Source organism: Battus philenor, unplaced genomic scaffold (assembly GCF_028537555.1).
Source record: "Battus philenor isolate CCGP_79_NKW_IND1 unplaced genomic scaffold, ilBatPhil1.0.hap1 SCAF_22, whole genome shotgun sequence".
Taxonomy (NCBI): Eukaryota; Metazoa; Arthropoda; class Insecta; order Lepidoptera; family Papilionidae; genus Battus; species Battus philenor.
In genome coordinates, this window is record NW_027181685.1 from 3,407,235 (window position 1) to 3,423,123 (window position 15,889).

The 15,889-nt window shown below is 38.2% G+C and overlaps 1 protein-coding gene across 3 annotated transcripts; it reads left to right on the plus strand.

Annotated features, from left to right (window-relative positions):
* The first annotated feature begins 301 nt into the window (after positions 1-301).
* On the plus strand, positions 302-14,972 carry LOC137923722 (probable protein phosphatase 2C T23F11.1). 3 transcript variants are annotated; one of them, XM_068766975.1, is made up of 8 exons: positions 302-413; positions 2,714-2,904; positions 3,856-3,953; positions 4,669-4,821; positions 5,568-5,748; positions 6,194-6,285; positions 6,933-7,106; positions 14,488-14,972. In XM_068766975.1, exons 2-8 carry the CDS (start codon positions 2,718-2,720, stop codon positions 14,581-14,583), a joined length of 981 nt encoding a protein of 326 aa, XP_068623076.1. In that variant the 5' UTR covers positions 302-413; positions 2,714-2,717; the 3' UTR covers positions 14,584-14,972. The 3 variants fall into 3 exon arrangements, with proteins under 3 accessions (XP_068623076.1, XP_068623078.1, XP_068623077.1); XM_068766977.1 differs by lacking the exon at positions 14,488-14,972 and adding an exon at positions 7,951-8,056; XM_068766976.1 differs by lacking the exon at positions 302-413 and adding an exon at positions 942-960.
* The last annotated feature ends 917 nt before the right edge of the window (positions 14,973-15,889 follow it).

Here is a 15,889-nt window from a genome sequence, read left to right on the forward strand (position 1 = left end):
AACAAATTACAATAGCTTTGGTATATTCCTTGTAATAAAGGACTTAGGCCCTAATAAGAACAATAAGCATGTTTTCCGCATCTAAAATTTTAAGGTAAATTTTAATACGATATTTGTTTCTTGTTTCTTTTATATACATATTTAATTCAGGTACATTGAATGATTATTAATATATGTAAATAGCGTATTATAGTGATGAATACACATAATTAAAATTGAAAATACATTGACTAAGTATAGACTTAGTTCATTAAAGAAAATTGTCTATAGTGGATTTGTCGTTTTGACGTTTGCTCTGATATTTACCTATAATATTTACGCACTTTAAAGCAGTCAGGCGAATTTAATTACGGAATTATTTAATATAGAACAACATCGAGAAGATAAACATACGTAATAGTTAAATTGAAACTGTGAGTATGAAATTTGCAAATACTGTTTTTTGTTTTCATCTATTAAAGATGGTAACTAACGTATTATTAGTGTTTTTGTTTTTATTTTTTAATAGTTTTGCAAATATCTGCATGTATATCCAAACAAATATAATATTCAAGTTATGATTTTTTTCCTTTTGCAATTTAATAATGACTTTGATGTGACTTTTATAAAGAAAACAAGGGTATGATGCTACAAAAGTGCGAATGACATCAGTAGTTAGTCATAATTGACGGATATAGAGGCAAAACGGGAGACTTTCCGGGAAAGTATATTATATATTGCATTAATTTTAAATATATTACACTAGGTTATTCCATACAAACTATAACTTTTGTGCACAGATTTAATATTGTATGTATATCAATTTTGTGTCACCTTTAATTGAACTGTTATCTTATCATAGACACCTTTATCCTATATTTGGTATCGTTTCTTGTACCTATTTACTTAAAATCGTTTATTGTAGTTGTTTTAATTTTATAAAGCAAATATGTAAAAGCCTAATGAAATATTAACAATAGGGTATGTATTGTGGATATTTAGAGAAGTATTGCAATGTCATTTACACAGTATGTGTGTACATCAGTACAGACTTTAAAAGATAACTGGAGTACCAAGTTAAAAAAATGTATTGTTTTAAGCTATTTGTATCATAAGTATGTCGCTTCAGGCCATTGGCCTCTCTCAACATATATTTGTGGGAAAAATACCATAGCGATTAAAGTGTGGCATTATTTTATATAGAGGGCTCCGCCTCTCCTACTCTGGAAACTTAACTAGGAAAGGAACTAATGTATAGCTACTTCTGCTATGCAGCACTAGTTGTGCAATGAAGTGACCGAACCGGTCTTACATCTCCTGGGGATGCCCTGTGGAGGGGTGAAGCACATGTAGAGTAGATTAATGGTGGTAGTTGTGTTTACTGCACGTGCATTTATCAGTGGGCTGGCGGGCAGTGCTCTTCATTGTACAACTACTGCTGCATAGTGGAAGTAGCTATATATTAGTTAGTTCCTTTCTTAGTTAGGATGGACTTCTGCGAGGTAACAACTGGTTCTATTAGATATTCTAGAAACTTGTTTGCAAGCACTGGTAATCTTATATAATTAATGCCTAGCGTGTTTTATATATAAGGCATTATCCTGAGAATCAAACCTGTAAACTATACGAACACTAGAGTGAATATGACTGTATATGCGGCTGCATTTGACACTGAAATTTAATATCGTTATAATAATTAACTCCTTTATATTATAAGATCACACAGATAAGCACTGATATTGATAACTGTTGCATTACATGGACGGAATGATAATTGGTAATTTTGATGGTCTTTATTGGTAACTAAATTTATTTGTAACCTAAAAGAAAAGATAAAGGAATATTATTGGTCAGTGTGAAAATTGTAGGACTATATGCCACATTTCAAGTATTATCATGACTTTTTTTACTTTTGTACAAATTTACTCTTAATTAAAAAGCTATTGTGATATGATCCTCTTTTCAGATTTCTATATGATGAAAAACCATTTAGCCTTAGCCAACAAGTGCCTACACCATACTATGCAGTTTTGTATTTCAGAAGTTAAAGAAAATATTGTTATAACTACATGTATTATGTCTCTGTATTAATTACTTTATTGTTTGGTTTGTGTCCTAACAACAAGAACAAAAACAATTGTTCCGTCACTAATTGTAATCTTTAATATAAGATTTTATGTCCTATGTCATTAAAATGTTTAAATAAACACTGAATCTTATCATTATTATTTTAGACATAGAAAGTCCTCTGATATATATAGGGGCCTATTTGTGTCCTTCATAAATTTCCAATAAGATCAATTGGAAGCAACCTGCATCTATCATTTTTCTGATGACCTTTAGGCCATTTGTCAACATTATAGGACAATGTCTAGTGTTGCACTTACCATTTCCTGGTCTCTAATCCAGAACTTTAAGGCTCCAGCCAACAACTGTTCAGTGCACTATCTGGCCACTTCAATTTACTGATGCTGAGTCTGATGAAGTGTTTTTAATAAATTTTCAATAATCTATGATTCAAATTACATTTTACTTTCTTCCTTATCAGGTAATTAGAGTATGAGTAGATGTGTTGAAAGATAAATTGTGACCAGAGCAGATTCCCCATTGGGAATATCTTCATGTCTAATTTATTCGTGGCTTCCTCTCCAAGTTGTGCATTTTCTCAGGAATGGACAAATATTAATACATGGTGGAATAAAGTTTGAAAATTATATTAGACATATAATTACAGAGTGATGGGACAAACCTTGTCGGAGCCTGTTACCGAGAAGCAGTCATCAACATGCCGCGATTCAAGGTACCTGGTTGGGTCGTCCTGTATGCAGGGCTGGAGGGTCTCTATGGATGATTCTCATACTCACATACTGTCCCTACCTGATGATCCTGGTACCGCTTTCTTTGGTGTTTATGATGGACATGGAGGTATTAATATTATATAATTTATTGCTATTTGAAATGTGAATTATTAGAATTTGTTTTGTGGGCTATTGCAGTTAATATTAGAGATTACTGTATAGAAATAGATCGCTGCTATTTATCAGACCACATATGTATTTAATATTTTGACTAAAAATGAGTGAAACTGTGGGGTTGATCTTGTAAATGAAGTTAGTAAATGGCAGACAATGCTTTTCCTATTCTAACAAGGTACTATCATTCAAAAGTTAAGAATTTACATAACATAATAGGACACCGGGAGATGTTTTTTTTTTAAATATGCAAATAATTGGGTCCTTAGTATGTATAAAAATACATTAAATAAAACTTACATTGTGAATGTATTTATAAAATTATTTTATTTAAATGCTTATTCTCTTTTATGCACCATTTTTAAGTGTATGCAATAATTTTTTTATAAACTTAATGCAATTTTTTTGATAATCTGCAATAAAAAAAAATATTGCAAATTAGACTGGGGTTTTATCCATGTTTGCACATGTCAATCCCATTGTGACCATCGAAAATATTCGCCACTCTTTCATCTGAAAAATTGTTCAGTGGCAAATTAAATCTTATGTACAGTTAAATACAAGATATTTTAAATTGTTTAATGGATTCAGGCGTTACATTGCGGAAGTCCATCCTAAATAAGAAAGGACCAATATCTAGCCACCTCCGCACATGCAGTGGTTGTCGTGCATGAAAGTGCACCGCCCGCCAGCCCGCTCGTAAATGCGCATGCGACAGACAATGCCAACTACACAACCGCCACCGTAAATTCACTCAACACGTGTTTCACCCCTCCACGGGGCATCTTCAGGAGTTGTTACACAGATTAGTGCTAAACACCGAGGTGTTTAGCACTAATCTGCGGAGGTGGCTAGATATTGGTCCTTTCTTATTTATTTTAAATTGTGATACCTACTATTCCAGGGGCAAATATAGCAGAGTATGCTGGCAAGCATTTACACAAGTTTATAACAAGCCGGCCAGAGTACCATCTTGGCAACATTGAAGATGCACTCAAACAGGTATTGTACTTAACTATAGATTTTAATTCACTTACAATAGAAAATTATTCTCTCAACCTTTGAGCTCTGTAAGATCTTTTTGCTGATAATTCTTTCAAATTGTTTAATAACTAATATACTTTAATATACATTTAATATACTTTATTACATTTTATTCCAACTAAGATGCACCAGAACCTAGCGCACTATACTTGGCAATCTCTTCACCTATTATGGTTAAATGACTACCTTGAGTCACCTAGAGATCAACCTTGTGTGATATCACCACGGTTAACCACCACAAGGCGTGTACCAGTTCAGAGGGAATATTAGTTGTTCATATAAAACTTATTGTTACCGGCAAAGTTGACAGTAAGAAACTAAGGGGTGAAGCCTGATGCGTTGGTTTGACCAAATTCAAGCCGAGTGGTTTAATATAAATGTTTATGTACACATCTTAAAAGGCCAAGTAATTGCATGGTTGATGTCACGACCCCCAGCATTGGGAAAACGACGAAAGAAGGATGGGAAAAGTTGATACACTTAACACCACTTATTCAGTGTTATAAGTTTCAAATAAGAATTTGTGCAGGACTCTGTTTTTGGACATTGTCAAAAACGCAGTCTTTGTTTATGCCTTGAAAACCGAAATTGAACCTAACTTCATGGGGCAATATATATGTAAATTTTTTGTACAAAATGTACAATTGTATAACAAACACCATCTTTTTTTCAGGGTTTTCTCGACCTTGACCAGGCAATGTTAGAAGAAGATATGCTACAGGAGAAGGTTGCTGGGAGTACAGCTGTTGTGGTGCTTATTAAAGATAATGTATTGTACTGTGCCAATGTTGGAGATTCTCGGGCTATTGCAAGTGTTAGAGGAGCAGTAAGTACTTTGTGAATTATAAGTGACATATAACAGGGTGATTGGTTATAGGCGTAATAGCTTCCAAACATCCTGTACAAAGTGATCACTCAGATATATGTTAGATTAATTTATCTTTTCTTTTGGATTGAGGTAGCCCAAAAATTTCAGTACAAAGTCTACAGGGAGAGGTAGTTAAGAATAATCAATTCTCATCTGAATTATGAAAACATTTTCTTCCTTTTTTTCGTAGTATTTATTGTTTCTGAAACCATAAGTATTTAGATAAGAGGGTGTACTATACATTAACTGATAGCAAATGAACATGATATACATTCGACCCTTTTAAGCTTTAACATTTATGACTAATCATCCTGTTAATGAAAGAAAAAGAAACAGTTTCTTTATCAGATTCATTATCAAACTTCTGGTCTGTGGTCTTAGGCATGAAGATCATATTTCAATGAAAGATTCAATTATCACCCAGTGATTAGTATTTTAACACATTGTTGACTGGCCATGAGTAAACTCCATGACGAGTTTTTTTGCATCACTTTTGTTATATCTGTTTGCGATCATGCAGTGTAATTGTTCGTCAGTAAAATACAAGCCTTTTCTCTCACTTACAAGAGCCGCCAAATCTTTTGTTGTAAATAGTATTTAATAATTAACTCATTTGCATCGGATACATCACAATGAGTATAACATTGTGGTTATTATAGCTCATTTTAGATTTAGATATGTCATTGGTCTAATTATGATTTTAGGTAGAAGTATTGTCATATGACCACAAGCCGAACAATGAAGAGGAATTACGAAGGATCACAGCGGGTGGAGGCTGGGTCCAGTTGAACCGGGTGAATGGAAATTTGGCATTATCGAGGGCTCTGGGTGACTATGTGTTCAAAAGGAACTACAGTTTATCACCTAAAGAACAGATTGTGACTGGTAAGTACATTTTTAGTTGGCTTGGTATCTCGAAGTGGCAGTGCTATCTGTTATTTATCCCTCCACTGTTTCCATACCATGGTTGTCTGAAGGAAATTGCCTCGTGTGATGGCAGTCATAGTAATTTTTTCTTTTAAAAATAGTATTATATTCATTTTTTTTTATATTTCTTTTTACTTTTTAGTGAAATTTTAGCTTGCTTTCAAAATTTTTTCGCTCTGGGCCTGAGACCATCAACCAGTTACATAAGGCTTGTTATTCTCGTTGGAAGACACTGGATGCAGGTTCTTTCCACCTAGGCCTATGTTCACTGTTGGACGTCATATGTCCGAAATGATGATGGTGATAAAATTTACATAAATAGTTAGTATTCTAGAGTTTTCTTAAGTTTATGGTCCCATGATTTTGAGATAATCTTCTAATATAAATATTTTGTTTATTGTAGCTTTCCCTGATGTGCTGGTCCGACCATTGACCGATGATTGGGAGTTCATAGTCATTGCCTGCGATGGTATTTGGGAGGTTTTATCTAATGAAGTAAGTAATATCTATAAAGACTTAGTTTATTACTGTGATCTAAAAGTAAGGTTGAATTGTCGTTTAAAACTCCCAGGTATTAGGAAGGATGGAATTTTTTCCTAGGTTGGTAGGACTATAACTTATGCCATGTGTCAATTTGTAAAAAGTTGTTATAACATTTGGCTTAGCTCAAACCATTTTGGAGGATGTTTCGATTAGTCCCAAAATCGGTCAATTTTGGAAAAAGGCGTAAAAAACTCGATTCCTATCATCCCATAACCACCATACTCAATTCGAATCGAAGAAGTTGTCGAAGGCTAAAAATTAATTATATTTGGACACAAAACACATTATATGTAAGTAGAGCTTATTTAAAGCAATAGAGAGCGTTATGCTCGGAGTTTCGATGTGAGACCGAATCAGAAATGAGATCTGGGGAAGAACTAAAATCACGGAGACAGCTTGAAGAACTGCTTGTCTGAAGTGGCAGTGGGCGGGGCACATCGCTCGTGCAAACCATGGCCGCTGGGGCCGAAAGGTTCTCAAGTGGCGGCTACGTCATTTTGGTAATCTTTGGGAGGAGGGGCCTATGCCATGCAGTGGGCGTTCATAGAGTGGAACGGAGAAGAAGAAGATGTGGTAATAACATGTTTTTGTTTTTATAGGAGGTGTTATCCTTCTGTCGAGCTCGGTTACTGAGTGGATGGCAGCCAGCCGCCGTATGTGAGGCCCTCATGCAGAGTTGCCTGGCGCCCAATTGTGCCACTGGTGGTCTGGGCTGTGATAACATGACCGTTATGATCATCTGTTTACTGTCTTTTCCGGGACTTAATTCTACGGTAAGTTTTAATTACTCCCCCAGGCCTTGAGTTTCTAAGGTGGAGGCTAAAGATCTGCAATCGCAGAGTAGGATGGTACACATAAGATGGAAAGACGACCTTGTCAAATTCGTCGTAAGACGCCCTACGCTGGCTGCTTCTAACAGGTCCTATTGGAATTTTAGGGGAGGGGGCAATGCAGAGGCTGATTAGCAGTAGGGGACATTATATGGCTGAAATGACGATGAGATGATAATAAAATGTAAATTAATTTATTTTGGAAGGAATTAGTTTCAAAAGATAATAATAGATGGCGCTATGTAATTATAATAAACTGTCTCGATGTCAAGATTTTCTGGTCTTGCTATGCCAGTTATTAAACAGTGTTTTGGTCCTCTTGAGTACCATACAGTCAAAATCATTAGCATCGTTTCAGCCGTAAGACGCCCACTGCTGGACATAAGTATCACTCATATGTTTTTCGGATTAAGTCTTAATGTTATAAATTTAATGTGCATGAAATGTAAGATAAATTATTTTGGATTCAAAATTTTAAAGTTTAAAAAAATAACTATGTAGTAGACCATACACGTTTTATCAGAGTTAATATAGACTGCTTTTATATATGAAAATGACAAATATTGCATTGTAGTAGGTGTACTAATATAAAAAAAAATTGTAAGGCATCACTCGAAGGTTAAGTGAGAGACCAAGGGTTTTTCTCTAGGGAGAGGGTTTTTCTCAAGGGAGATTCTCCAATGCCTTGATTCGACACTAATAAGACATGTGAATTGACTTTTCTGTCTATTCAGTTTTGTAGCCCAAAAATATGGCACATAAATATACAAAACATTTAATTTTACAGTCTCCATATAAGTGCTTTGATCCGTCTCGACCCACCCAATTCTGGACGGTGCCTTCGCGACGTTTCTGTTAAAATAAAAAAAACCCTTTCATATAAACTTTCCTATTAGGCCGTTATCACACTGTGATGGTTTATTTAGTTTTTTGAAATGCAACCTTTTTTTTTTTCAAAAGTTACTGCTTATGGAAGTAATATTTCAAATATTTATGTGCACATACGTAAATGACATTATCTATGAATAATATAAAATAAAAGGAAATTATAGTATATATATACACTGATTAAAGATATTTTTTATTTAATATCAATAGTATTGCATGTGTTTAAATTGTTGATAATAAATAAAATCAAGATTATCTTTAAAAATGATGTAATTATTTTTTGAAATATATTTTTACCGTCCATAGTGTGATTAAGGCTTTATTGCTCATGATCTTAATTATCAGTGAACTGTGATAGTGTTGTCCAAAGACTCATAAAAATCTTTTTCTTTTGATTTTTTTTTAAGTTTAAGGCTTTTAAATTTATTTAGAATTGAAGGGCAAATTGTTATAGGTCTACAATTTTTTTTTGTTTTTTGTATTTCTTTTATTTTTTCAAGGGACTTTTAAATTATGGATTGTAATATTAATATTTTATTTTGTCTAAATAAATCCATACAAAGTTGTTAAATATATTAAAATTATCGTGTAAATAGCAATACAATAGAAAATGGTACCACATAAAATAAGTAAATTTTAGTGATTCTAAACTTTCTTAATTTCATTTGAAATTATTATATAACTGTCATGAAATTGCCAAAAACATTACAAGTGTAATAAATGCTACCAATTTTTTGCCAACAACGCATTTTACTATTTTAAAAGAAATTTCAACCAAAGATTTATTTTTACAAAATATTAATGTAATCATGTGTTTTAGTTTAAACCGTTTGATAATATTATATATTGTCAGTATTGCTTTGTTCCAGTTAGGTTGCTTTACCTTTTGGGTTGCCATATAATAAAATTGTGCAAAATTTAGTAAAAAAATCTACTTGTTTTTATCAAAGAATTCTCTAAATTTGCTATATATTTGCAATTTTGTATGGATATAATTTTATTTTTCAATATAACGTTTTTCAATGCATGTTATTGTTTAGGTTTGAAGTACAACTGCATGATGTTTTTGTAATGTTGCATGTTTTAATTGTTGATATGCCATGCTTATTATGCCTTTGGTTTGTTTTTGTACTCATTGTGTTTGCTTGCAATAAATTATTTTTCATATAAACTGTTTTCTTTTCTTCTACATGTTCATTTTCATTGATCGTTAAAGTTTCCAATGGGGAGATTTTTTAAGTAAAATGCATGTCAGGGTCGCGACCAATAACAATCGTAAACTGAATTCCTTTTCCATGTCTGCTTCACACAAATTCATTAATGCTTATAGTTGACACGCGTGGGTATTATGTATACATATGTTGGCGTGTAGGCCTTTCTAATAGATTTTTAATATCATTCATAATTATACTTCAAATTACACATGACTAGTCGGGTAATGACTTTGTTGCTATAACATACCATATCGGGCGCCCAGGTGACCCACCGCACTCTCCGCGCAGGGCACCACCAGTACCGCGTGGCGCAGCTAAACCTGCAAAGGTCCAAGCTCGCTACTGCCGAGCTGATATGCGAAGCGCCGAAGAGAGGCTGGGCGTTCGCATTGGTCCAGGAGCCGTATATCGGCGCTATTGGCGAGATGAGGCACTACCCAGGGACAAGGGTGGTACAATGTGTCGCGCGAGGCAACGGGGAGGTTGTCAAGGCGGCCATTGTGCTATTCGACGACACTATCGATATCACTCAATGTCCCCAACTCACGTCTGGCAACGTTGCTGTGGCCAGGCTGAGGACTGGGGCTTGGGAGATAGGGGTGGTGTCCGTCTACCTGGAGCCTAATACGCCCGTCGGACCATACCTGGACCGGATCGACTCGGCCGTGGAGGGCTTGGGGACTGCCAACGTGGTACTGGGTGGCGACGTCAATGCGCATAACACCTGGTGGGGTAGCCGGTCCACGGACCGAAGGGGGGAGGAGGTCGCAGCCGCCCTCGACCAACTGGGAGTGCACGTGTTGAACCAGGGGTCTGAGCCGACGTTTGATACGTATCGGGGCGGTAAGCATTACTCCAGTCGCGTCGACATTACTGCTTGCTCGACCACCCTGCTCGACCGAGCGGTGGGCTGGAGCCTCGTGGACGACATATCCTCGTCGGACCACAGGGCAATTGTGTTCAATCTGAAGTTTGAGAGGTCCCAAGGCACGGACGTCAAGCGGACCACACGGCAGTACACTACCCGTAGGGCAGACTGGGGCGAGTTCCATCGAACTGTCGCTCGGCTGCTATCGGATCGCTGTCTGACGCCTACCGAGGTGAATCAGATCACCGAAAAGGGGGCGTTGGACAGCACGGTCGGTCGGTATGTGGAAACCGTGAGGGACGCTTGCGAGTTGGTCCTGCCGAAGGTCTCCAAGCGGAAGAGGACGGAATTGCCCTGGTGGTCCGAACAGCTCTCTCTCCTCAAGGCGGATGTCTTGAGGAAGAAGAGAAGGATCAGGGCCGCGAGGCCGGCTCGTAAGGAGCTGGTCTGGCGCGAGTACTGCGACGCGAAGGAGGCATACCGCCTTGAGGCGAGGCGCGCTCAGACCCATAGCTGGAAGCGTTTCTGTGAGAGACAGGATCGCGAGACCATGTGGGACGGGATCCACCGTGTGATGCGTCGCACGGAGGTGAGGCGAGAGGACGTCCCCCTCGTCCAGTCAGGTAAAGTGCTGGACGCAGCGGGATCAGCCAGGTTGCTGGCGGAGGTTTTCTTCCCGGAGGACGACCCCGGGAAGGACAATGCGGACCACAGAACTGTAAGAGCTAAAGCCGATGAAGTCAATTCGGGGGACCATGATGGAACATGCGACCCCCCGTTTACGATGGAGGAGCTCCGATGGTCCGTATCGACCTTCAACGCCAAGAAGGCACCTGGCTCTGACGGACTCACCGCGGACATCTGCCGTGCGGCCGTCGCCGTGGACCCCGTTCTGTACCTCGCGCTCTCCAACCGGTGTCTCGCGCTTTCCCACTTCCCCACGAGATGGAAGGAGGCAGTGGTCGTAGCGTTGCGGAAGCCGGACAAGGAGGACTACACGCACCCGAAATCCTACAGGCCCATCGGACTCTTGCCGATTCTCGGCAAGGTCCTTGAGAAAATGATGGTCCGTAGGATCCGGTGGTACACTGCACCGTATATCAGTAGCCACCAATACGGCTTCATGCCGCAGAGGTGTACCGAAGACTCCCTGTATGACCTGATCCAGCATCTGCGAACCCGGCTGAAGGAGAAGGAGATCGCAGTGCTGGTATCATTGGACATAGAGGGAGCCTTCGATAACGCCTGGTGGCCTGCTATACGGTGCAGACTGGCAGAGACTCGCTGCCCCGCGAATCTGCGGCGTCTTGTTGACAGCTATTTTAGCGATCGCAAGGTGTCCGTACGGTACGCGGGGGCAGAGTGGGCCAGAGAGACCACCAAGGGGTGCGTGCAGGGATCCGTAGGCGGCCCAACCTTCTGGACCCTCCTCATCAACCCTCTCCTGGAGGAGGTGGCAAAGACCGGGACACACTGCCAGGCGTTCGCAGATGACGTCGTGCTGGTCTTCTCGGGGCAGAAGGCCCAGGACATCTCGAGTCGGGCCAACGCCGTTCTCGCCCATGTTCATGAGTGGGGGGTCAGGAACAAGCTGAGGTTCGCACCACACAAAACCAAGGTGATGGTGCTAACCAACAAGCTAAAGTTCGACTACCCATTACTGAGCATGGGAGGTGAGCCGCTTGGCCGGACTGGGGAGGTCCGGATACTAGGCCTCACAGTTGACGATAGGCTCACGTTCAACAGTCACGTGAAGAACGTGAGCAAGAAGGCACAGGGCCTCTATCGTCAGCTGTGCAGGGCTGCGAAGGTATCTTGGGGTCTGAACTCGGAGGTGATCAGAACGATGTATCTGGCGGTGCTGGAGCCGACGATTTTGTATGCAGCGAGTGCATGGGCGCCGGCGGCTAGGAAGCTGCTGGTCCGCAGGCAGTTGGGCGCGGTCCAGCGGGGCTTCGCGCAGAAAATCGCGAGGACCCACAGGACCGCGTCCCTGCACTCGGCCCTTATACTTGCCGGGTTGCTTCCCCTGGACCTTCGGGTCCAAGAAGCAGCCCGCTTATTTGAAATAAGAAAGGGTCATTCCCGGCAGGTGGTAAAGGACCGAGACCTGGAGGTACCGGTCAGCTACCTGAGACTACCGCACCCGTCTGGTCAAGTTGGTGTGGAGTTCTCCTGTCTGGGGGAAAGTGCGGAGGAAGTCCGACTTGCCACCGCGGCTGCCGATCTGGTAATTTATACCGACGGCAGCCGCATAGAGGATAAGGTGGGTGCGGCGTTCTGCGTCAAGCGGGGCGCCGTAGAGTCATACACAAAGAAACTCAAGTTGGGCAACTTCTGCACCGTATACCAGGCAGAGCTGCTGGCTCTAGCTGAGGCAACAGGGTACGCGGCCGGCGAGTCGGCGCAAGTCTGCGCCGTACTGAGCGACTCGCGGTCCGCTCTCGAAACTGTCGCAAGATCGGACACCCTCCATCCCTTAGCGTTAAGAGTGAAGGAGAATGTAATGAAAGCGAGAGAGAAAGGGAAGGATGTAAGGTTGTTCTGGGTGAAAGCGCACGCGGGGATGGAGGGGAACGAGAGGGCGGACCAGCTGGCCAAGGAAGCGGCCCTGAAGAGTAAAAGACGACCAGAGTACGAGAGATGCCCTGTTTCATTCGTCAAGCGGCAACTGAGACTGGAGTCGCTCGACGAATGGAACAGGAGGTATGTGGAAGGAACGACGGCTTCGGTAACGAGGATGTTTTTCCCGGACGCCGTCTCAGCCTACCGCGTGCTCCGCAGCATCGAGGTGGACGCGGTCTCGGCCCAGCTCTTCACGGGGCACGGGGGGTTCTCTGAGTACCTTCATAGGTTCAAGCTCAAGGAGGACCCCTCGTGCTTCTGTGAACCGGGCGTGGGCCAGACCGTGATCCACCTTGTGGCCCGGTGTCCCGCATTCGGGGGACTCCGGCTCGACTTCGAGTGCCGGTCTGGTGTTCAGGTCAAAGAAGACACGATACCCTCCCTGATAGGCGATAAAGCTACTAGGCAGGATTTTGTATATTATTGTAAAACAATAGTTAAAAAGATTATAGAAATAAATAAAACCTAGGTATAAGATAAAAGACTGTTATAAAATAAATAATAAATGTGCAAATATGTGATACCTAGAAAATAAGATATACAAAATAAAAAAAGGGATGAAAGAAGAGTAGTATAGAAGGGCACAAAAGAAAGAAATATAGCATGAAAGACAGACTAAAAGAATATGTGATGAAAGACTGATGAGTATGAAAATAAAAAAAAATATATGTGAAAAAATTACTGTAACAAAAGACCCTGTCCCACAAAAAGATAGGGGTACGAGAGACCCCCAATAGCGGGGGTCATAAAAAAGAAAAAAAAAAAAAAAAAAAAAAAAACATACCATATCACAGGAATGGCTGTAAATGCCAAGATGTATGCCTGGCATTTACAAGTTCATAGAGTTTAAAATAGTATAGTTCTGAGGGTATTTTCTAGGATATTACCCTAAGAAATCCTGTAAGATTAAGAATATCCATTGCGAGCCTAGGTTAAGCTATTGATATTACTTATTTTACTGCATAAAGAGAGTTATTTGTGTTTCTAAATATTATAAGGGTTTTTTTTTTTTTTTTGTTTACAATGGCAGAAAAATGTTAGTATATATATTTGTCGAGAAAATATACAAATGTTGCCATTTCAAAATTTAAGATAAAAAAACAATAACTACTCAAGTTCACAGACAGTTTTACTAAATGTGCATTGGGAAATCATACAGTCATGTAAAGAATGCTATGATATGTGCTCTATCAATTGTTATATTTGCATGGTGTTATATATCTTGATTGATATAATAGCTTTAAAGGGGTGAATATATAGTTCAATTGCTGTTAATAAATATATGTTACAACCTGTAAAAATCAATGGTTTCAGAAATAATAAATAATGTAACGATAATGTAGTAAAAAAAATCGTTTTCAAAATTGAAAACACTAAATATTAAAATTAATTATTGTTCAATATATATTCACTGCAGACTACACAACTTGAAGTAACTGACTTGTCGCATTTTAAGAGAAAAAAGATGATTGAAAATAGGTTTAATAGCTTTAAAGATTTTTGCTATAAATATACTACTTTAAGGCTCTTCCATTTATAACTAATAAACATGAATTAAAAAATTAAAAGAAAGTCACGTGTAAACAATCTCTACCTTCTATTTTGAACGCCTACTATAATCATCTGTCTCTTTCACTTACAAAAATACGGTAGAATGAGTGTTATAGCAGCTGTTAGAAAATATAACAAATTCTGTTTGGGTTTTTTATTTATAGTAATGATCTTACAGGAGACAGCAGTAGCTGATCAGCTACTTAATAACAAGTTCATGAGGAACGTTGAAGATTTCCTCTACGCTGAAGAAGAAGACGAGGATCTTAAGTGAAAATTAAGTTGTTTTAATTGTAAATGTGTGTAAATAGCGTAATGTATTGTAGTGGAAATATACCTGTGTTATTGTTAGTGTGGCTTCGAAAGTCTGGAACGATTTTACCGAAAACCTGAATAGTTCCTGATAAGACAGGGGCTATAGTTTTTTTTAGGTTATTTTTCTCGATTTTGTTAAGCGATATATAAAGTAAGAAGTTGAAAAAAATGGTTAAAAAACTAATATATGTATATTGGCTGGAATTTTTTTTTAATTTAGTGCATATGGATATTTGAGAGATTTATTTTTTATATGAAAACGTTTTAATTTAAGTTTGGATATATTTTTGAATATTTGTTTAACAATTGTTTCTTTTTTCCAGGATTTTGCAATTATTTTCACGCATTTATTATCTACATTTCTTTTGGATTTCATATGATGCATAGATTTATTTATGAGAGTCATTATTAAAATTATTGTTTAGGTGTGCTTCGAATGCAAGATATATATGAGATAAGGCTATAAGCACGATACTTTTTTCTTTTTTCAATTATATTTTTTTAAGCAACTTACAAGGTGTTGCCATTTAATCACTTTAGTTATTTTTATTAACAAAAAATCATAAGTAAAACTTTTTAATTTTTCTAGTAAAAGGCATTTAAAATCATCCTAGTCTCTTTGAACAAGCAATTTTTTTTGTTATTGTCGATAGATGTATCTATGGATGGAAAGAAAAAAATATTTTTGGTTTTTTTGAAGAATTTTATGAGGTAAATTTTTTTATATTTATATTTTGTATTTCGTGTTATGGTGATATAGATTATTAAAATTATCTATTGTTTATTTGGAAACAACTTATGAACTATTACATAAAAATATTGTGGAGATTATTTTGCTATTTTAGCTCTCTTGTCTCAGTTGTAATGTTATCTGTGCCAATGAACATTGTTTAGTTTTATCTATACGTGAAGAGCACAAAATGGCGATGATTCATCTTAAATTTAATAAATGCTTTTTGTGATAGTATTGTAATTGAATAAGGACAACGAAAATATAACGGTTTGATTTTATTAATTGAAATGCATTATGTAATAATAAATGTAACTTGTAATTTAAATATGGAATAATCGCCAAAAGTCAAGGCGTTATGTTTAGTAAGACACCATCGTACTAAAAATTATAAACCAGCCGAACTTTTTAGAAACAGCTTTTGTATGCAGTTCTGTGTGTTAACGCCTTTAGCTAAGGATCATTACACACTATCGAATTTTTTATGTTTTAAATTTTATAACGTAAAGGAACATAATTAGTAGATTTTGTGCCT

Coding starts and splice junctions, on each gene's coding strand:
- LOC137923722 (XM_068766975.1), top strand. CDS start 2,718: ATGGGACAAACCTTGTCGGAGCCTGTTACCGAGAAGCAGTCATCAACA. Junction 4,822..5,567: donor TTGCAAGTGTTAGAGGAGCA/GTAAGTACTTTG, acceptor TTATGATTTTAG/GTAGAAGTATTGTCATATGA. Junction 7,107..14,487: donor TTCCGGGACTTAATTCTACG/GTAAGTTTTAAT, acceptor ATGATCTTACAG/GAGACAGCAGTAGCTGATCA.